Source organism: Pongo abelii, chromosome 6 (assembly GCF_028885655.2).
Source record: "Pongo abelii isolate AG06213 chromosome 6, NHGRI_mPonAbe1-v2.0_pri, whole genome shotgun sequence".
Lineage (NCBI taxonomy): Eukaryota > Metazoa > Chordata > Mammalia > Primates > Hominidae > Pongo > Pongo abelii.
Genome location: NC_071991.2, coordinates 21,230,243 through 21,253,581, shown reverse-complemented (window position 1 = coordinate 21,253,581; position 23,339 = coordinate 21,230,243). Strand labels below are relative to the sequence as shown.

At 40.3% G+C, this 23,339-nt stretch overlaps 1 protein-coding gene across 22 annotated transcripts in view; it reads left to right on the top strand.

Moving 5' to 3' along the window:
- The window catches only part of RABGEF1 (RAB guanine nucleotide exchange factor 1), a 172,276-nt gene that overhangs the window by 119,080 nt on the left and 29,857 nt on the right, over positions 1 to 23,339 (top strand). For 8 of the 22 annotated variants that reach the window (XM_054560462.2, XM_054560460.2, XM_054560458.2 and 5 more), the window contains 3 exons: positions 9,354 to 9,542; positions 12,716 to 12,882; positions 21,146 to 21,315. In XM_054560462.2, the coding sequence (XP_054416437.1) occupies positions 9,364 to 9,542; positions 12,716 to 12,882; positions 21,146 to 21,315 (516 nt within the window). In that variant the 5' untranslated portion in view covers positions 9,354 to 9,363. Of the gene's footprint in view, positions 1 to 6,318; positions 6,514 to 9,353; positions 9,543 to 11,178; positions 11,316 to 12,715; positions 12,883 to 21,145; positions 21,316 to 23,339 lie in introns of those variants that run through there. The other 14 variants (XM_063725698.1, XM_024250241.3, XM_063725702.1 and 11 more) reach the window with 10 other exon arrangements.

The following is a 23,339-nucleotide window of genomic DNA, read 5'->3' as shown; positions in this document are numbered from 1 at the left end:
TCCCAGCTACTCAAGAGGCTGAGGTGAGAGGATTGCTTGAGCCTGGGGAGGTCGAGTGTTGTGAGCCATGATGGCACCACTGCACTCTAGTCTAGGTGACAGGGTGAGACCCTGTCTCAAGAAAAGAAAAAAGGAAAATAAAGAAATAGGACATGAAGGCTGGGCATGGTGGCTCACATCTGTAAGAAGTTCAAGGCCAGCCTGGGCTACGTGGTAAGAACCCGCCTCTACCCCTCCCAAAGAATAATAGTAGGACATGGAGAAGCGGCATTTGGCCTAGGACAGAGGAAAGGGTTGGGTAGGTTGGTATTTCACAGAGGCTAGGGAAGGCCTCTCACAGTCTGACGTGAAAACTTAGATCTAAACAATGAGAAAGAAACCACCACCTGGACAGCAAGGAGCATAGCATTCCTCACATTGGAACAGCATGTGCAAAGCCTCTCCCAACAAAGGGGGAAGTGGGAAGGATAGCAGTTTAAAACAACATTCATTTATTTTTTATTTTATTTTTTTTAAAAGACAAGGTCTCTGTTGCCCATGCTGGAGTTCAGTGGTGCAGTCATAGCTTGCTGCAACCTCAAATTCCCAGCCTCGATCAGTCGTCCTACTTCAGCCTTCCTAAGTACCGGGAATACAGGCGTGAGCCATCGCCCCTAGTCCACAGCACTCATTTATTATCTCTTAAGTTCTGTAGATTAGAGGTCCAAGCAGGCTCCGCTGGGTATTCTGCTGAGGACCTCAGGAGGTCAGAATTAAGCATCGGCCAGCCTGGGTTTTTATTTGGAGGTGATAGGGAGAGTCTCCTTCCAGACGCACTCATGTTGGCAAAATTCATTTTCATGTGGTGAAGTCTGAGGTCCTCATTTCTTTGCTGGCTGTCAGCCAGAAGTCATTCTCAGCTTCTAGAAGCCAGTCAAATTTCTTGGCTTTTAGTCTCCTCCAGCTTCAAAACCATCAATAGTGCTTTGACTCTCTCTAACTTCACATTCTGTCTCTTCTGTTTTTTTAAAAGACAGCTTTATTGAGGTATAATTCACGTACCATAGAATTCTCCCTTTTGAAGTGCACACTTAAGTGACAGCCATTACCACAGCCAAACTTTAGAACATTTTCATTATCTCAAAAAGAAACCCATGCCCTTTCTCTATCCCTCTTAGTGCTCAGTGACCACCAGTCTATTTTCTGTCTCTAGATTTCCCTGGTATGGATGTTCAGATGAATGGAATCATATAATGTGTGGTCTTTTATAACTGGCATCTCTCACTTAGCATGTTTTCAGGGTTCAGCATGTTGTAGCATATATCAGTACTTCATTCCTTTTTATGACAAGTAATATTCCATTTTATGGATATGCCACATTTTGTTTATTAATTCATCAGTTGATGTACATTTGGGTTGTTTCTGCTCTTGGACTATTATGGATAATGCTGATATAAACATTCATGTACAAGTTTCTCTGTGGACATATGTTTTTATTTCTCTTAGTCTAGGAGTGAAATTGCTGGTGTCTATGGTAATATTGTTTAATCATTTGAAAAACTGCCAGACTTCTCCACAATGGCTGTACCATTTTACATTCCTACAAACAGTGTATGAGGGTTCCAGTTTCCCCACATTCTTGCCAACACTTGTTATTTCTGACTTTTTGGTTCTAGTCATCCTACTGGATGTGAAGTGGCATCTCATTGTGGTTTCGTTTTGCACTTCCTTGATGACTGATGATGTGGAACATCTTTTCATATACTCACGACTGTTTGCATATCTTTCTGGAGAAATGTCCATTCAGATCTTTTACCTGCTGAAAAAATTGTTAATTTTTATTATCGAGTTGTAAGAATTTTTTATATATTCTGGATACAAGTTCCTTATTACATAAATGACTTGCAAATGTTTTCTCTCATTCTGTGGGGTCTGTTTTCATTTGATAAGGTCATCTGAAGCGCAAACATTAAAATTTTGTTGGAGTACAATTTGTCTGTCTTTTGTTGCTACTGCTTTTGGTGCCATATGTAAACATCCTTTGTCAAATCCAATATCATGAAAATTTTACCTCTACATTTTCTTCTGAGAGCTTTAGTTTTAGCTTTTACATTTAGGTCTTTGATTGATTCTGAGTTAATTTTTGTACGCGGTATGAAGTAAGCATCTAACATCTAACATCGTTCTTTTGTGCGTGGCTGTCCAATTTTCCCAGCACTATTTGGTGAAAAGACTTTTTTTCTCCATTGAATAGTCTTGGTACTTTTGTGGAAAATCAGTTGACAGAAGACGTGTGGGTTTATTTCTGGAGTCTCAATTCTATTCCGTTGATTTCTATGACTTTCCTTGTGCCAGTACCACGCTGTAGTAATTACCATGGCTTTGTAGTAAGTTTTGAAATCAGGAAATGTCAGTTTTCTTACATTCTTTTTGAAGATTGTTTTGGCCATTCTGGGTCCTTGTTCTCTTCTGCATTTTAGGGTTCATGTGCTTTCATTGGCCCATCTAGATATCTAGGATAATCTCCTTATTTTAATGATTAGTCAACTTAATTATATCTGCAAAGTCTTTTTTGCAGTGTAAGGTAACATAATCACAGGTGTAGCACCAGAGAGTGAAGGTCATGGGCGCACAGGTCCTGTGAGGCTTAGTTTGGTGAAAAGGTGGAGAATGATAGGAGCAGAGAGGTTGGAGAGGGAGATAGGAAAGGGAGTTTCAGAAATATTACATAGTTTGCCTAAAGTTACATTTCCAGTATGTGGCAGAGCTGGGGTTCGAGTGCAGATAGGACTGATCTCTGTGATTTCATGGTCCACACCAAATCAGTCTTCTTAGACTCAGAGCTATTGCTTTGTTTCTGTCTAATACATAGTAAGCTTTTATTGTATGCCAAGTAATCCACAGAGCACTCGTTTATGTTTTTCTAGCTCTTAAAGAGCATCTGTACAAGTCTTTTGGCATAGATAATAGGCTCTACTGGAACCAGCTTAAGAAAAAAAGAAAAAAGCAGTTAGGGGGCCAGGGTGTATGACTCAGAATCTGAGGGTGGGCATGCAGCTAAACCTTAGCCAGGGATTGGAACTGGGAGATTGAAATCACTCAGGGCATACAGGACCTTCTACTTTTCTCTGCTTCTTGGGGTATGTCTATTTCACTCTGTAGACTGTCCTGATACTTGGATCACTTGATAGAAGATCATGTCACACAGCTCCATCATTCAAGAGAACAGCCCCGACTTCGTCGATTTCCAAAACTCGAAGCAAAAGACTCTAACGCAGTTGGAGGCAATCAGCTGTGATCCTGAATTGGGGGACCATTCACCTTATACAAATATAGCTGCTGCCAGCTTATCTTTGTGGATTGAGAGGATAGTTTCCTGATAACATGGGAGGTTATGTGCTAGGCAGACTTCCCAAACTGTGTTCATTTTAGTAACATTGACTAGTACTGTCATACTTATAGTACAAAATTTAAAAAACTTAATTGATCTATGCGAAAAAGTAGGTATTTCCTTTTGCCCATTTCTCTTGGAAGGGAAGAAAAGGGACGTCAGGGTGATAATGGCAAGATTAGCTCAGACTTTCAAAATAATTTGAAACCCAGGACTTGGCATACTAAGTATAGGCTTACTTGAGCTCAGGAGTTCAAGACCACCTGGGTAACGTGGGGAAACACCGCCTCTACAAAAAAATAACAACAATTAGTCAGGCATGGTGGCTGAGTGGTGAGAGTATTCCTTGAGCTCAGGAAGTCAAGGCTGCAGTGAGCTGTGATCATGCCACTGCACTCTAGCCTGAATGACAGACCCTGTCTTCCAAAAAAAAAAAAAAAGGAAGCTTAGTGCTTATTGATGTCTCTGCCACTTACTACCTTTTTGATGGAATAAGTCATGATTTCTTAATGTTTAGTATCTTTATCTCTTACCATAGGACTTAGTAGATGGTCTTTAAAAACATTCTAGGACTCTATTCTTCTTTTCTTTTTTTCTACTTCTTATTTTCTTCCTTTCTACCTCAGCCTTATCTACTATTTATAAATGGCTGGTGTCTTAGATCTAAACCCTGACCTTGGAGGGCTTTAACTTTGTAGAGGAAGTAAACAGTAAACTTGAGAGTTCTTTCTAATTAGATTTCCCTCTCCGTGTCAACTCTCATTAAATAACTCTTAAAGATCTGACCTCTCTTTCAATTCCCACTGTTACCTCTTATTTATTTACTTATTTATTTATTTTTGAGACAGGGTTTCACTCTGTTGCCCAGGCTGGAGTGCAGTGGTGCGATCTCGGCTTACTGCAGCCTCTGCCTCTGCCTCCCAGGTCCAAGGTCCAAGCGATTCTTGTGCCTCAGCCTCCTGAGTACCTGGGGTTACAGGCAAGTGCCACCACACCTGGCTACCCACTGTGTTACCTCAAGTCTTCTAATTGTAGTTGTCTCTTGGTCAGTATCTGGGTCTCCTGTTCTGTACTTCTCCCTAATCCAACCTAGAAATTGCCTCTCAAGTTTCTTTTTTTTGAGACGGCGTCTCCCCCTGTTGCCCAGGCTGGAGTGCAATGGCGTGATCTTGGCTCACTGCAGCCTCCATCTCCCAGGTTCATGCGATTCTCGTGTCTCAGCCTCCCAAGTAACTGGGATTACAGACGTCTGCCACCATGCCCAGCTAATTTTTGTGTGTTTAATAGAGACGGGGTTTTGCCATGTTGGCCAGGCTGGTCTCGAACTCCTGCCCTCAGGTGATCCACCTGCCTCGGCCTCCCAAAGTGCTGGGATTATAGGTGTGAGCCACTGTGCCCGGCCGAGGTTTTTTGTTTTTGTTTTTTTTTTTAAATCGTAGAGTAAAATTGATTTGGGAGGAGTATAATGTTCTGCGAATTTTTAAATTTTATTAGGTTTATGTAAACACTTCCACAATCGGAATACAGAACAGTTTCATCACCCCAAAAAACTTTCTTGTGCTAGTCCTTTATAGTCACATCCTTTCCTACCCTACCCCTAGTTCCTAAATGAAATCATACAGTATGTAAACTTTTAAGATGACTGCTATGGTCTGAATCTTTGTGTGTCCCCCAAATTCATATGTTGAAATTCTAAACCACAAGGTGATGCTACTAGGAGGTGGAGCCTTTGGGAGGTGATTAGTTCATGAAAGTGGAGCCCTCATGACTGGGGCTTGTAAGTGCCCTTATAAGAGACTGCAGAGAGCCTAGCCCGTCTCCCCTCCCACCATGTGAGGACACAGAGAGAAGGTACCTTCATTGAACCACCAGACACCAACATCTGTTGACTTCTTGATCTTGAACTTGCCAGCTTCCTGAACTGTGAGAAATAAATTTCTGTTTTTTATAACCTACCCAGTTTATGGTATTTTGTTACTGCAGCCAGAAGGTACTAAGGTGCTGGTTTCTATCAGCATAAAGCCTCTGAGATTCGTCGAAGTTGTTGGGTGTACTGATACCTGTTGTTGTTGTTGTTTTCCTGAGTAGCATTCTGTTGTATGGATGTACCATAGTTTGTTTATTCATTCACCCATCGAAGGATATTTTGGTTGTCATTTTTTGTCATCACAAATAATGCTACTATAATTGTTTGTGTATAGAATTTTGTAAATAGCAGTTTTTATTTCTCTAGAGGAAATACCCAGGAGAGGGATTGCAAACAAACGTTTCAAACCTTTGATGTGAAGGGAGACATTATATTTACTGTACTGGACACTTAACAAATTGTCTTCTGCTGTGGAAGGAGCTGTCATCTTTCTCTTGTAAGGATGTTCAGTATACAAGCATCCTTGACTGGACAGTATGTAGCAAAGGCCTCTTAAGGAAATGTGGGACACCAGTGTATATATCTTCTTTGTTAAAGTGTCTCTTGAGGTTGTTTGCTCATTTTTAAATTGGGTGGTTTGTTTTTTGACAACTGAGTTTTGAGAGTTCTTTATACATTCTGGGTATGTAAGTTCTTTGCCAAATATGTGATTTGCTGCAAGTAGTTTCTCCCATTCTGTATGTAGCTTGTCTTTTTGTTTTCTAAACAGTTTTTCCCAGAGCAAAATGTTTTGTTTTGTTGCCAGATTTGGGATGCAGGTTCTGTGGGCTGTGGCTTTAATGTCAGTTCGTTGTTCAGAGTTTTGTAGTGCTGTTTCCATCTGTTTCATGTATGTGCTGATCTGAGACCTGCATAGTGGTCTCTGTTAGTCCCAATTAGAAACCTTTGGTACTCAATTGCATCAGATCCATGCATGTGCAGCTTAAGAGTAAGCCTAGAAATTGCTTTCTTGAGTTCTCCTCAGCAATTTTTCCGACACTTTTTGTTCCCCAGAAGCTCATATTTTCTTTCTTTTGTCCAGAAAACTGTGGATTCAGTTACCCCACTCTGCCATGTCTTTCCACCACTGCCGGCATATTTGAGGCCAAGGATGGAGATTGGGAAAAATTGATAGTTCTCCTGATTCAGGGTTTGGCTCCTGCACTCTTATTTCAGCCATAGCTGCAGACAGAGCGCACGATTGCTGGGCACTGTGGCTCAAGAGAAGGGGGAGATGGTAAGTGGGGGGATCCCCATATTCTTTCTGGCTGTTAGGAGTTCCCTTTCACATGCCTGGAGCCCAAACTAGAGGAGCTTTCTCTGTGCTGTGGGGCCCATTTCCAGTTTGGCTGGTGGTATTGGATGGGAGAAAGTGGTAATCTCTTAGACGGCTGGGTGATAACTTCCAATTCTGGTCTTCCCCACTTCTCCATTTTGCCTTTCAGAATCCTCAAAAATAGTGCACAGTGCATACTGTCCAGGTTTGATAGCTGGATGAAATCTGTGAGGCCTCTCACCTCAGCAACTGCAGTCGCTGTGCTCAGTTTTTCTTCCATGTTTTCATTTATGCCTGACTTCCTTCTAGCTGTCACCCGTGTGTCTGCACACCTTAATGTTCAGCCAAAGATTGTTGTTTGTTCAGACAAAGATTGAGATTGTGCTCAGACATCTCAGTCTTTAGTTAGGCTTCCACTCTGATCAGCAGAGCCTGTGCATACACAGAGGAGACACAGGAGAACCTTGTAAAAATAAGAGTGAGGTTAGAGGGGAGGGCTTGAAATTTGAGTTAATTCCTTGGCCTGGACGTAGATGCATTGCAGAAAGTGGAAGTTTTGTCCATCTTTACAGTTGCTTTTGCAGGAGAGGATTTATTTTCCTTCTCACCTGGTCTTTCTGGAAGACAGAACTCTACATCTCAAGTTTTGTGTCTTCAGATACAGATCTTATCATGCTTTCCCCTTTTCGGGAGCTTTCAGTGGTGACTTTCAATCCAGACTCTGTAGCTTAGAGTTTTAAAAAGCCATCATGATTTGACTTCCCACCTAAGTTGTTTAGTTTACCTTCTGACTATACTACATCATTCATATTTTACATTTGCCTTCTTGCTTCTGAGCTTTTTGTGAAAGGCATTCTTCCTGTCCAGAATGTCCTCCCTCTTTCTGTCATCCTTCCAAGACCCTTTCAACACAAGGCTCTTTAAGGTCTATCGCCAGCATCCCCAAGTGGTCTCTCTATACTCCCTAAGTCAGAATTCCTATGTCTGTTGCTCCCTAACAGTTTCCTAACACTTTCTCTTTTTCCGCGTTTTTCAATCTGCCTGTACTTTTGGTTATGAGCTTCATGAGGGCAAGGACGTGTTCTATCAGTTGCATCACCAGTGCCATCTAGCTCAATTCTCTGCACACAGTTGGCACTTAGTAAATGTTTGAGTTAAATTAATAAGATCCCCAAGATATAGGGGTTAATTTTTTCTGCACATGTGAGTCTTCTTGAATGAATGGTGTGGAGTGCTGCTTTTTTTCTGTGCTTGTTTGGCAGTTTATTTATGTGGAGAAGAATGAAGACCATGTGGTTTCGGTTTGAAGGGAAATTGTTGCATAGCGATTTACCTGATTTACCTTACAACTGTGAGACTATGAACAAATGAGTTTAAGTATTATACAGTAGGAAAGAAAACTGACGTTGGAACTTAAGGTATTATTTCAATTTTTTTCTCTTCTCTTCTCTCTAGACAAGGCCTTGCTCTGTCACCCAGGCTGGAGTGCAGTGGTGTGATCATACCTCACTGCAGCCTCCAACTCCTGGGCTCAGGTGATCCTTCTGTCTCAGCCTCCCAAGTAGCTGGGACTACAGGCATACACCATCATTCCCAGCTAGTTGTGTTTTTTGTAGAGATGGGGTCTTGCTGTGTTGCCCAGGCTGGTCCTGAACTCCTAGCGTCAAGTGATCCTCCTACCTTGGCCTCCCAAAGTGCTGGGATTACAGGCCTGAGCCACTATGCCCAGCCTGGGTTTGTTTTTTTTACAGTAGCCATCCTAATGGGTGTGAGGTGATATCTCATTGTGATTTTGATTTGCATTTCCCTGATGATTAGTGATGTTGAGCATTTTTTCATGTTTGTTGGCTGTTGGTATGTCTTTGGAGAATTGTTTATTGAAGTCCTTTTCCCATTTGTTAATCGGATTATTTGGGTTTTTTGTTGTTGTTGTTGTTATTGAGTTGTAGGAGTTCCTTTATATTTTAGATATTAACCCCTTATTAGATATATGGTTTGCAGATAAGTTCTCCCATTCTGTGTGTTGTTCCTTTTTACTCTTGTCAGTTGGTTCCTGTGTTGTGTGGACATTTAATTTTTAAAAATTTTTTATTTCTTTTGAGACGGAGTCTTGCTCTGTCACCCAGCCTGGAGTGCAGTGGCGTGATCTTGGCTCACTGCAAGCTCTGCCTCAGCCTCCTGAATAGCTGGGACTACAGGCGCCCACCACCATGCCCGGCTAATTTTTTTGTATTTTTAGTAGAGACAGGGTTTCACTGTGTTAGCCAGGATACTCTCGATCTCCTGATTTTGTTGTCCACCCTCCTCAGCCTCCCAAAGGGCTGGGATTACAGGTGTGAGCCACCACGCCCGGCCTGTGCAGACATTTTCAAGTTTGATATAATGTATTTGTCTGATTTTGCTTTTGTTGCCTGTGCTTTTGGTGTCATATCCTAGAAGTCATTGCAAACTCCAGTGTCGGGAAGCTTTTCCCCTAAGTTTTTTTCTAGGAGTTTTCTAGTTTCCAGCCTTTACATTTAGGTCTTTAATCTAATGTTAGTCCTTTCTTAATTTTTTTTTTTTTTTTTGTATTTTTGGCAGGGAATAAGTCTTTCTTTAATCTGGCTGTGTCAGGAATTTACTATATTTAACATTCTTTTTCCTTCCTCCCCTTTCTCCCTCCCTCCTTCATTCCCTCCTTCCCTCTCTTAACAGCTTGAAGATAATGGAATCACTCACTTTTTGTTCATAATTGGTAAGATTTTAGTTAGTAGAATGATAATTCATTTTCAACAGCACTTTCTTGTTTGTTCGTTGGTTAGCAGGAAGAAGATGAGCCTTAAGTCTGAACGCCGAGGAATTCATGTGGATCAATCGGATCTCCTGTGCAAGAAAGGATGTGGTTACTACGGCAACCCTGCCTGGCAGGGTTTCTGCTCCAAGTGCTGGAGGGAAGAGTACCACAAAGCCAGGCAGAAGCAGATTCAGGAGGACTGGGAGCTGGCGGAGCGGTAAAAGGACTTAACTAGGGGCGGTTGAACAGTGACATGACTGGATACATAGTTCTGTCACCGTCTAAATACATTTTTTCACTTCTGCTTTGAGCTATCAGCAAGTCAGTTTAATATTAAGGAAAAGGATGTTTTCCTCTCTTCTTCTCAGTCAACTTTTAATGAACAGCTTTCAGTAGTTTCTTCATTTTGTGTTTGTCTTCTGATTATTTTCTTTGGGTTGTGTTAGTTTTAGTTCTCAAATGTAGACAATAAGCTCCTTGGAGTGGAAGAATGGAGATAGGCATATTTCCTGGTGAAGATTAAATGAGCTAATAAATTTGACGTACCCAGTGCAGGGCTTGGAAATGGCACTCATCAAGCATTATTTCCCTCATTCTTTTAATATATATTTAGCATGGCATCTAGCTCAGTGATAAAACACAGTAGTAGAAATCTGTTGACTTGTATACATAGTCATTGCATTGTAGAAATTTAACTTTTATTTAAAAATTAGGTTAGTTAAAGGCATTTGGTATTATCTGGAAATATAATGATGTTAAAAATTAAACGATGGGCCGGGTGCAGTGGCTTACGCCTGTAATCCTAGCACTTTGGGAGGATGAGGCAGGAGGATCATCTGAGGTCAGGAGTTCGAGACCAGCCTGACCAACATGGTGAAACCCCGTCTCTACTAAAAATATTAAAAAAAGTTAGCTGGGCGTGGTGGTATGCATTTGTTATCCCAGCTACTCGGGAGGCTGAGGCAGGAGAGTTGCTTGAACCCAGGTATCGGAGGTTGCAGTGAGCTGAGATCGTGCCACTGCACTCCAGCCTGGGAGACAGAGTGAGACTCTGTCTCAAAAAATAAATAAATAAATAAATAAATAAATAAATAAATAAATGATGGGATGGCTAGTGAGCATAGTAACTAATAAAATGCCATGAATAATGTTAATTCTTTGCCAGAGCATTCTAGAAATTCTAAAACTGCTTCAACAGAAGAAAGTCAAATGGAATTCTGCCAACTCCTCTAGCTAGTTTTTTTTTTTTTTTTTTCATCCAGTCAGCCAATATTTGTTGAGTGACTCCTTTGCTGTCATCTGTGGTAAACCCAGAGAATTAGAAATCACACATTGCTTTCGGTGACTGTGGTCAATCAAAGAGAAAATTTTAACCCAGAACGTGAATGATCTCCTCAGGGTTTCCACTGCATGCCTGACGTTGTCAGTAGCGGATCCTGTTTCAAAAACAGAGTAGAGGCCGCTAGGCACGAACTCCCTCAGCTTCCTCCCCTCACCACATAAAAATGTCCTAATACCTTTATATTAACTTCTTGTCTATCCCAGAGAAAGAGGGGTCCCGATTCCATCCTCAGACTTAGCACCTCCACCTGTGATTTTTGTTTCTATTTCTTACTGCTTTTAATTGTGACCCTGCTAAATCTCTCGGAAAGCTTGTAAAAGCGGTGATTGCTGGACCTTACCCACAGAGTCTCTGATTTTAGTGGCTTGGGAGTAAGACTAGAGAATTTGCGTTTCTGACAAGTTGCCTGGTGATGCTGCTGCTGCTGTCTGGGGAATCATACTTGGAAAATCATTGTCTTTTAGATAGTGTTTGTGCTTTTTGTTTGTTTGTTTGTTTGTTTTTGAGACAGGGTCTTGCTCTGTTACCCTGGCTGGAGTGCAGTGGTGCAGTTTCAACTCACTGCATCCTCTGCTTCCTAGGCTCAAGTGATCCTCCTGTTTCAGCCTCCCAAGTAGCTAGGACTACAGAAGTTTGCCACCACACCCAGCTAATTTTTGTATTTTATGTAGAGACAGGGTTTCACCATGTTGCCCAGGCTGGTCTCAAATTCCTGAGCTCAAGTGATCCGGCTGCCTTGGCCTCCCAGCGTGCTGGGATTACAGGCGTGAGCCACCCCACCTGGCCTGTGTTTGGGAATTAATACAGGTGGTTCACATGTAGCTAATCCAAAGCCAAATTTATTGCTTTTATTTATTATTCTCCCCATTCTTAACATTTTCCTCCTAACGCTTCTCCTGAGTCAATTAATGGCATCATTGTTTACCAAGTTAGCTAAAAATCCTTGGTTTCATTCTTGATTTCTCTTTCATCTCCCATGCTACCTACAACTTGACCAAGTTCTGTTTCTTCCAACTCAGAAAAGTCTTTTGAATTTTACCTTTTCTACTCCTATTTTCCAGGTGCTTATTTCCTTTTAGTTAAACCTTTATAATATACTGTTACTTCTTGTCCCTGTCTCTAGTTTCTCTACCCTTCAAGTTGTTCACACAGCTACCTGCATGATCCTTCTAAAGCACAGATCTGACAACGATAACTTCTTGGATTTACAGTCTTTCTTGCTTCCCCACCACATGATGAAATCCAGAATAGTGGGCTTAGCAATCAAGATTCCCTACCCTCTGGTGCCTTCCTGTGTATCCAGTATCACAGTTCATCACACCCCCAGTGCTCTGGCTACATTCAGCTTGTTGTGAAGCAAACCACAGGCTTGCACATTTGTAGTTCCTTCTTTCTGGAATGCCCTTTCACTTAGAATCCTAGTCAGCCTTATTAGTCAGGCGTGGTGGTGTGTGCCTGTAGTCCCAATAACTTGGGAGGCTGAGGCATGAGAATCGCTTGAACTCAGGAGGCAGAGGTTGTAGTGAGCTGATACCGTGCTATTACACTCCAGCCTGGGTGATGGAGTGACACTCTGTCTCAAAAACAACCAAAAAAAGGATCCTATTTATCCTTTAAGACCCCACCCAAACATCACTGTTGTAAAGCCTCGTCAGACTCCCCCAGCAGATTGAGTTGTTCTTTCCTGTGTTCTCACAGCACTCAATTTTTACTCTCTGATGTAGCAGCTGTCCCATTATGTAGCAGTTGTTTACTTAACCTTTTTGTCTGTTCCAGCCTTGAGCTTGTTAGGGAAAAGGACTAGACTTGATTTCTTTCATGTAACCCTAGAGTGGTTGCTGAATGAGTATGAGAAGACCCCATTTGAAATCTGTAATGCATGAAGAGCAGTCTATCCTGTAGCTATGTGAGACCTCAAACTGATTTGGTATATTTAGTCCCTAGGTTTAAAATCTTTAGATCCTCCTGAATTAATGGAGTAATAACCTTCAGATACAGAGAAACCTTGGAGAATATCTAGATCATTCTAATCCTCTCTTGAATTGCAGACTCCAGCGGGAGGAAGAAGAGGCCTTTGCCAGCAGTCAGAGCAGCCAAGGGGCCCAATCCCTCACATTCTCCAAGTTTGAAGAAAAGAAAACCAACGAGAAGACCCGCAAAGTTACCACAGTGAAGAAATTCTTCAGTGCGTCTTCCAGGGTCGGATCAAAGAAGGGTAATGTTCTGATACTCTTTTTTTTCTTCTCTGCCTGAGTGAGACACAGAGGAGGTCCCCAATGCTCATAGGCTCAGCTTTGTAATTTCTGTCAGCTTTTTGAGAACATCAGCTCAGATTTGAGACTGAAATTGGGTTTGAGGGTCAGACAATATATGAAATCAATACTCTCTTTGGTTGAAAGACATTGTGTTTTAGAGAAATTTGCTTATAGGAGGAATCAAAAGAATTGAAATAGGTAGTTTTGTTTATGAAATTCATCGCTATCCAAATGACTATCTCTTTGGATATTTTGGTTTTTGTGCCTTTATTTGTGGATCCTGGTTTGTTCTGTGGCATAATACCCTCATTGTTCATAGCTTGTCAGAAATGGTGATTTCTAGGCTTGAAAATCATCTAGGAGAGAGATTTTCTGCCCGAGAGCTTATTTGAGAGACAGCTTGTGTCTTGAGGAAGTGTATTGAGAACATATAGGAAAAGGCCCACGCTGGGCTCTTGCGGGGATGAAAGTGAGCCATAGTAGCTATTTTCCAGTGCATGGATTTGTATGTAGGTGATCATATTCACCCTGCTTTTTAAAATGCCATATAACCAGCAAGAGGATTGTCACTTAAGTCACAGTTGTTCTACCATTGAGCAGACTAGCTAGTTGAAGTGGCCCAACATGAAGCAAGAATGAATCTGTGTTGTTAGGCCTCGGTCTCTGAAAATTTATGTTGGTACTCAGAGTTATGCAGTCAAAGCGAAATAATGAGGGAGACTGGGAACCAACACTGATGCTGTCAGAAGACCTGTTCTCTGGGAGCCCCCTCACTTGCTCCCCCGTTCTTACCGTGGGATAATTGTAATGAGGTCTCCCCTGAAGGCCGGGGGAATAATAAGACAGTGTTACTTCTTAAGATACTTGCTGGTCTTCTAGGTTTTGTGACTTTTGCTGTTTCCTTTTGTTTTATTAAAAGGAAATGTTGCTCATAACCAAAAACACACTTCTCTTTAAGACATGGATACCAGACCTGGTGCGGTAGCTCAAGCCTGTAATCTCAGTGCTTTGAGAGGCCAAGACAGATGGATCACCTGAGCTCAGGAGTTTGAGACCAGTCTGGGCAACATGGTGAAACCCCGTCTCTACAAAAAATAGAAAAATCATCCAGGCACAGTGGCATGTGCCTGTAGTTCCAGCTGAGGCCAGGAGGCTGAGGCAGGAGAATCATTTGAATCCAGGAGGAGGAGGTTGCAGTGAGCCGAAATCGTGCCATTGCACTCCAGCCTGGGTGACAGAGCAAGACCCTGTCTAAAAAAAGGAAAGAAAAGAAAAAAGATTGATTACATGATTAATTTGAAGTTGTTTCTTGATTGGCTGCCAGTTGTAGCAATTTTGTCTCTACTAAAGGAGAAAAATTAGTACCTGCCAGAGATTAATTAAGAATGTATTGGGCTCATGATTTATTTATTAGGAGGTGGAATAGCCAGGTAGTAAGGTGACTTTGGAGTCACTCCTGGTTTGAGCCCTAGCTTTGTGTTTACCAGCTTTGTGACCTTGGACAGACTAACCTCTCCGAGTCCTGTCCACACTGAGGGACAGTAATACCTACCAGAGGCATGTGATGAGGATTCAATGAGTTAATGCATGTAAAGAGCTTAGCACAGTGCCTGACACACACACTAGATCTCCAGTAAGTGTTAGCTGTTTAAAAATGCAAGTTATTTTTCTGATAGAATAATCTTGCAGGGAGCACAAGGGCATTTACTATGAAGAATACTCATTCCTATTTAGCTTAAGGTCTGTTTCTTGATGATATGTAGTGAAATGATAAGTATTTATGATAACAGATGAAATAGTAAAACAAGTATAAAATTATCAGCTCCAATAGCCTCATTTTGCAGATGACAGTATGAAAGTCCATAAAGGTTAACTAATTTACCCGAGGTTGCACAATGAGTTTGTGCATGAGAACTCATGTCTCCTAAATCCTGGGTCAATATTTTTCCATTATATTCCTTTATCCAGTGTGTATACTTCAGAAACCCAGGTTATTTAATGTGTATAATAGTAAATATATATATATGAAATTAAGTTTCTGTTACTTAAATACATAATAGTCATTTATATTTGCTGACTCTCCTTGGTGGTTTTAAAAACCTGTGTCCCAAAAGCCTCTTTACAGTGTGCATTATACTGTGGAAAGAAAATTTACAATTTAATGCAGAGTCTGTACTTTAAAAAGAAACATTTCTGGAGCTGGGTGCAGTGACTTTTACCTACCTATAATCCCAGCTACTTGGAAGACTAAGGTAGGAGGATTATATGAGCCCAGGAGTTAGTGGCTGCAGTGAGCTGTGATTGTGCCACTGCACTCCAGCCTAGGGAGCAGAGTGAGACACCATTCAAAAAATTAATTAATTAATTAAAAAAGAATCCAAGTGAATTTTGTTCTAAAAATATGTATGCAGAATGATTTTTACCTTTGTTCTTGTCTCCTCCCATCCCCCATCTTTTTGAATGTTAGATTTGTACTTTAGATTGTTTGTTCTTTAGTTGCTTTTTGTCTGTAGAAAGCTTTGGGGATAAAGACCTCAAAGTATTTTAAAATTTCATGTTAGAAAAGAAGATTCCATTGTATCTTTGTTTCACAGATCACTTAATATAACTTAGCCAGGTAAATTTTGCATTTCACACTGATTACTTTTGTTTGGCCATTGTGTTTGGATAAGATTAGCCTAAGTGCAGTTTTAATGTATTGAGTCTAGACTAGAAACAGACTTTTTGGACTCTGTATTCTTGATCTTCTTTAGTCCATGATGCCCTTGCTGTTGGTGTTTTACTTGCTTCTGTTAGTAGCATAAAGGAAAGTTTTTATGCCATACATAGCAGCTTGGTAGCAGACAAAATACAAATAACCTTCTAAGGAATTTGAAGTATATTTTCACATTCTTTTAGAGTTGGATACGCTTTCAGAGAAAGTAAATGGAATATCTTGACTGTAAAGACTCAGTTAAAGTGTTTTAGTCTCCACAGTCAGGGTGAGTGATCTGTATAGAGGAAGTCGTAGTGGTTGGCCAAGCTGAGATACTTGCTTATACATCCCAAAGTGCCCTTTTCTTTCAGAATGCCTATAATCTTGTCATCCCACATAGAATCTTGTGTACCTCTTTCATGAACGGATCTGAAGACAGTGATCCTCCAAAGCATATCTTTTCATTTTTAGAGTTAAAATACCAATACACCCAGACCTTAGAATGTAAACCTATTATTCATTAAAGTGAATCAGGGCTTCTTGGAGAAGTGACTGATTCTGGGGCTGGAGTAGGGAAAAAAGGGCCCCTTCAGTATTTTGGGGACATTTCAGAAGATTCAGAAGCCAGCTTGGAGGGGTTTCCACTGGCCAAGTCTGGGATAATTTGAATGTCAAAATAAATGAGGACAATAAGGCCGGGCATGGTGGCTCAGGCCTATAATCCCAGCACTTTGGTAGGCCGAGGCGGGCAGATCACCTAAGGTCGGGAGTTCAAGACCAGCCCGACCAACATGGCACAACCCCGTCTCTACTAAGAATACCAAATTAGTCAGGTGTGGAAGTGTGCACCTGTAATCCCAGCTACTTGGGAGTCGGAGTCAGGAGAATCGCTTGAACCCGGGGAGTGGAGGTTGCAGTGAGCTGAGATCGTGCCACTCCAGCCTGGGCAACAAAGCGAGACTCTGTCTTAAAAAATAAATAAAATAAAATGAAGAAATCTATAAATAAGGACAATAAATGAAGTATAACTGATTGAACAAAAAATCATAATCTGTGCGTTAATTTAGTAAAATAGAGAAATACGGCTGGCACAGGGGCTCACGCCTGTAATCCCAGCACTTTGGGAGGCCGAGGCAGGTGGATCACCTGAGTCGGGAGTTCGAGACCAGACTGGGCAACATGGTGAAACCCTGTCTCTACTAAAAATACAAAAATTAGCTGGGGGTGGTGGCACGTGCCTGCAATCCCAGCTACTTGGGAGGCTGAGGCAGGAGAATTGTTTGAACCCGGGAGGTGGAGATTTCAGTGAGCCAAGATCACGCCATTGCACTCTAGCCTGGGCAACAATGTGAGACCCCCATCTTTAAAAAAAAAAAAAAAAATTAAAAAATTAGCTGGGTTAGTGCCTGTAGCCCCAACTACTTGGGAGGCTGAGATGGGAGGATCATTTGTGCCTGGGAGGTTGAGGCTGCAGCGTGCTGTGATCATGCAACCGTACTCCAGCCTGGGTGACAGAGCGAGACCCTGATTCAAAAAAAAAAAAAGAACCAAAAACACAAGATGACTTTAAGTTGAAGAGCAAGCTCTTGCCATTTGAGCCCTAGCCAAGACTATGAACTGTAACGTGGGTGAGGTTGTTCTTTTCCATATTTTCCTACTTCTTCGCTTCTTTCATCTTACACACGGAATCCCTATTGGCTGTTCAAACATAACTCACCTCCTCCCTTCGTACCGAACACCTGAGCTGTCTCTCACTTTCCACTCTTTAATCCAAACTTCTGGCCTCTTAGTAGGGATTGATTTTTAGGAAGCTTAGAGAAAAACAACCAAGTGTTGATTTTAGTAACTTGTATGATCATAACTAGCTAATAGAGTTAATCCTCATTTACATTTTAAAAGGGGATTTTTTTTTTTAAAGCAAAAGTGTCTCTTTGGAAAAGTATGTGTGGGAGGGTGGCATGTTGTAAGCAAAGCAATCAAGGAAATGAGTAGGGTTTTCCTGTGTTTTGACTGATGTACAGACCTCCAAAGTCAGAGGAATTGGTGTTCTTCTGAAGAGTCTTCAGTCCTCTCTTTGGCTTACTGAGGTAGTTGTACTACCTCATAGTCAGTTGTTACATAGTCAACAACTCAGGCTTTGGATTTAAGTACACAGACCTGGGTTCAAATTCCATTCTTTGTAAGTGACTGCAACGTTATTCAAGTTACTTAACATATTCAAGCCTCAGCTTCTTCATTTGTAAATATCATAAGTGTACACCCTGATAGACTTGTGAGGATTATACAAAATAGCATTGTAAAAGTACTTAGTGCATAATAGGCATTATCTATATGTAAGTTACTACCATTATTATTTTGTCAAATGGAGTATGTATTATGTTTTTATTGGGTTGAGTGTTCTATCAGAGTCAGATAGGTCAAGTTGGTTGATAGCATTGTTCAAGTCTTCTGTCTTTACTGACTTTTTAAAAATCACCTGTCAATTACTAAGTGAGGAAAATTGAAACCTCCAAATACTGTGAATTTGTTTCTCCTTTCAGCTTTGTCAGATTTTATGTGTTTTGAAGCAGTTATTAGTATATACATATTTAGGGCTGCTGTGACTTCTTGAAGAATTAACTCCTTTTTTATGATGAGTTGCCCCTTTTTGTTCTTGGTAATATGGTCCATGTTCTTAAGTTTACTTTGTCTAATGTTGGTATAACCACTTAAGCTCTTTTTCATTGTTCCAGAGTATCCTTTTCCTTTCATTAGTATTTAACATATTTGTATCTTTATATTTAAAGTTAATTTCTTACAGACAGCATGAAGTGGGGTCTTGTTTTTTAATCTAATCTGATAATCTGTGACATTTTATCAGACTGTTTATAGCACGTATATTTAATGTGATTTTTGATAAGGGAAGGTTTACCCCTGCCATCTTGCTCTTTGTATTTATCCCAACTTGTCTTAGTTCCTTTTCTCTTCTTTTCTTGCCTTCTTTATGACCACATCTTTATCTCCACTATCAGCTTGTTAGCTATACCTCTTTGTTCTGTTTTGTTTTTGTTACTGGTTCTGGGGTTTATAGAATACATCTTTAACTTACCTACCTTCAAGTAGTATTATACCACTTTATAGAAAAAAGAAAAAAAATTTAAAACAATAGTATTATACCACTTTACATAAAATAATCTTAGATGGGAATTTTTAAATGTAATTTATTATTATTTATTTATTTTTATTATACTTTAAGTTCTGGGTTACACGTGCAGAATGCAGCTTTGTTACATAGGTATATACATGCCTTGGTGGTTTGCTGCACCCATCAACCCATCACCTACATTAGGTATTTCTCCTAATTAGGTTATCCCTCCCCTTGTCCCCCACCACCCAACAGGCCCCGGTGTGTGATGCTCCCCTTCCTAAACAGGATTCTTATGTTTCTTCCTCCTGTCCTTTGTGCTGTGGTTCTACATGTTACTTGGTGGTTCTTTCTCTCATCTTGGGTAGTTTCCTCATACACATGTGCAGTGGTCAGCCACACTCAAGGGAACCCTCTGCAGATACCTGGAGCTTTTTCTATGTAGCCCTCTCCCCTCCGTAGCGTTTGCATGATATTTTGCCATGCAAATTCTGATCACATTGGCCTCCCTGAACTCCAAATGCTGTCTCCTCAATTCAGCAAGTCAGCTAGGCTCTGTTTGAGTGGTCTCTCTCTGTGCCAAGACTTTAAAACTCTCCCAGCAGTGAGCTGGGACACTCTAGGACAGACTGTGTTTGTTTCCCTTCTTTCAGGAGTTAATCTGCTGTTTGTCTGTCATCCAGTGTCTGAAAACCTTTTGTTCATATATTTGTCTGACCTTCCAATTGTTAAGATAGTAGGGTAAACCTGAATGCCATCAGAGTATTCCATCATGACTAGAAGAATTATCAGAGAAGGTTTCACTTTCAAACACTAAAGAATTTTTTTCTAATCATACTGATGTCAACACAATCTTTGGTTTTCCATTGAGATAAAAAATATTTTAGAAAAGATGTTGCATTTTTTGTTTTGAATTAGGTTGTACCTGATTTATTTATGTACTTAAAAAATAGTATATCCAAATGGTTCTAACATATCAGGTATGGTCAGAAATTTCCTTTCTAGTTTGTCTCTTGCCCATCTAGTTCCTAAGCACCACTGCTTTGTTTCTCCCACTTTCAGACAACTTTTGTTACTAGTTTCTTGTGTATCCTTTTGTGCTTTTATTCTGAGTTATAAACACATATATTCTTATCCCACTACCCCCTATTTTACATAAAACATAGCACAGTGTACATACCTTACTGTTTTTTTTTTTTTTTTTCTTTTTTTTTTGAAGAGACAAGGTCTGATTCTTTCACCCAGGCTGGAGTGCAGTGGGATGATCTTGTAGCTCACTGCAGTGTCAAACTCCTGGGCTCAAGCGATCCTCCTGCTTTAGCCCCCCCAAATAGCTGGCACTATAGGTATGCACTACCATGCCTGGCTCATGTTCTTACTTTTTGTAGAGAAAGCAGCTACTCGGAGACTTGAGTAGCCCAGTAGGAGAATCGCTTAAACCTGGGAGGTGGAGGTTGCAGTGAGCTGAGATCATGCCACTGCACTCCAGCCTGGGCGACAGAGCAAGACTTCGTCTCAAAAAAAAAAAATAAAACATACTTTTTAAAAAATTACTTTTCTTTTTGGAAATCATTGAGATATGGGGAACTTAAATTCCTTATAAACATTAGAGAGCATAGTTCAAAATCAGGAGGCTTAGAATGTGGTCAAAGACCACGTGGTAGTTTATACTTTCTGAAAGCACTTACTGCCTATTACAACATCCTTATCTCTCTTGTGTAAATGTCCCATTTTCCTTTCAGTGTGTTTATTTGAAGAGGGGAAAGAATTGTCTGCCCAGCCTGTGGGATAGTGTAGTGCATGTTTCCCTTGTCTCTTCATTGTATGCTTTGTTGTGTTCATCATGCTATTAATACTTTGGATGCGTTCTTTCACTTTGATCAGTATGACTCACCAAGGAAATGGTGGGTAAATAATTGTGAGTCTCCACATAAACACATTAACCTTTGCCTTTTTGTCAAGTAAAATGGGATTTGGAAAGGTTGTCTAACATTTATAAGTCATCTAACGTTTCAGTGCTTCTATTGATTGTGATTCTATTTGTTGACTAGTTTTATAAACTCCAGCAGTCTTTGAGAAGCCTAGTGGTGCCATTTCAATGTTCATGATTGAATATATAGATCAAAGCATGATAGATTTTGGCAAAGAAAATACTAATAGAACAACTTTTATTTCAGTAGGAGTATCTTTTAGATAATGTAGTTTTGTCTACTCATACTTCCTACTTGTAAAACAGATTTAGTTTACTTTAAGGAAAGTTGTCCAACCATTCAAACATAAAATGATTTAAATTCAAGTTTAACTTTGATGAAACATAATTTAAATAACCTTAGGTAAGATACTTAAAGTAATTCCATGCATGGATCTTTTATGTCATGAAACTTACTATGTTTAATTTTCCCAGCAGAAATTCAGGAAGCAAAAGCTCCCAGTCCTTCCATAAACCGGCAAACCAGCATTGAAACGGATAGAGTGTCTAAGGAGTTCATAGAATTTCTCAAGACCTTCCACAAGACAGGCCAAGAAATCTATAAACAGACCAAGCTGTTTTTGGAAGGAATGCATTACAAAAGGGTAGGTTGAGAATAACCACGTAGAAACATAGAGTTTTGGTTTGAGGAAAGGTCTTAGAGATAATATAGTGCAACCTTGTCATTTCATGCCTGAGAAAAATCCAGACCAAGGTATGTTAAATTAGTTACCTAAGAAAAGCCTCTGAATCAAGCTAAAACCCAACTCTCAGGCTAGTACTTTTCCACTGCAACTCAGTGGTGTTTGGATCATCTTTGTGTGGAAATTCTGACCTTGAGCCACTTGAATTATGTGCTTTAGTAACAGGCCTTTTTGACTTGTGACCTTGTAAATAGTATAAACTGCCATAGTAGACCTTTAACTCTGTGCAACCATTGTTAGGTCCAGTGGCAGTAATTTTAAGGGTTGTTGTTGTTGAATTCTGTTTTGTTCTTCGTATTTTGATTTTGAATTTTTTCATTCAGTTAGAGAAAGGACAGATAGAATTTAGACAATGAAAGGGACTTTAGCAACTATGGAATTTCAGTCCCTTTATTTTATAGATGAGGGAGTTGAGAGCCAAAGAGGATAAGTGACTTGTCCAAGGTTACACAGCTAGATTTTGCCAATGTCAACTAGAACTTGTGATTTCCACACCTGTTTCTTTTACCCATAATTTCAGTGGCAATAATTCATAAGACTGCCTGTAAAGGAATTCATTTTGTAAATAGGGATTAATTCTGTTGTAACATTCTATAACCATTAAACTCAGGATTAGCTCCAAAAGTTGCTTCTATGAAGTAAGGAAGTCTTAGAAAGAAAAAGGAAGTTAGAAAAGCAGCAGGGTGTTTAACTGTTTAGCTATATTCTAGCTGGGGTCAGCAATCACTAGGCTAATAAGCAGTGGGACTTGTGTTGAAATAATTTTTAGATATTGAATTCAGTTTGTAAAGGAGAAAAGCTTGCTTTCTTGCCCTTCAGAAATGTAATTAGACTGTGTAAGTAAGTAGCTGTCTTTCTCTCGATATTTTTTCTCTCTAGAGTAAAACATTTAGAGTTAAAACAAGTGAGCTGTTTTTTTTTTTTTTTTTTTTTAAAGTTAGGAAACATGATAGGTATCCTTAATATGGAACAATTCAGAGTTCATGTGACACCATCTTTCATTTTTATCAGAACTAAAAACTGAGGTTTTGTATTTATTTTTTTCTTGAGACCACATGAAATGTTCACGGAATAGCTATATTAAATTAGTGTATGTATACTGTAGTAGGTATAGCATGTATGCTGTATAATTAATATGTTTTAGAAAATTGCTCAACTCAGATTTGGTGTTTTTCTTTTGCTCAGAAGTGTGATGTGTTCTTATTCTGTAATAATTTAGTAGACTTCTAAATGAGTATACTAAAGTAAAGAGGTAATTAACTGGTACAAATATCACCATGCCTATTTGTAAGGCATCACTAATTTATATCAGAGACCTGCATATGGCCTCAGATTCCTCCTGTTTCACTAAGCCACCTATTTTCCATTTCTGCACTATGTGTTTCATGGTTAGGTGGCCAAGTACTATGCATGTATCTCAGGTATCTTTAGTGTGAAGTCTGCACATACCGTATATGAAAGAGATGTTTTTTAAAGTGAATGTCCCTAGAGAAGCCCTTTTGGCCTTCGGCTGCAAGTTAATGTCATTTCAAATAAATAAATAAACACTCTTTACACCTGAACTAACCTAACTAGCTTCAGATCACTAATCATATAAATTTCTTGGGGCAGTTCCTCTGAAGTTGTGAAGAATGTGGTAGTATAAAATAGCCTTTGTGGCCGGGTGCGGTGGCTCACGCCTGTAATTCCAACACTTTGGGAGGCCGAGGTGGGCAGATCACAAGGTCAGGAGATCGAGACCATCCTGGCTAACACGGTGAAACCTTGTCTCTACTAAAAATACAAAAAATTAGCTGGGCGTGGTGGCAGGCGCCTGTAGTCCCAGCTACTCAGGAGGCTGAGGCAGGAGAATGGCGTGAACCCGGGAGGCGGAGCTTGCAGTGAGCGGACGGAGATTGCGCCACTGCACTCTAGCCTGGATGACA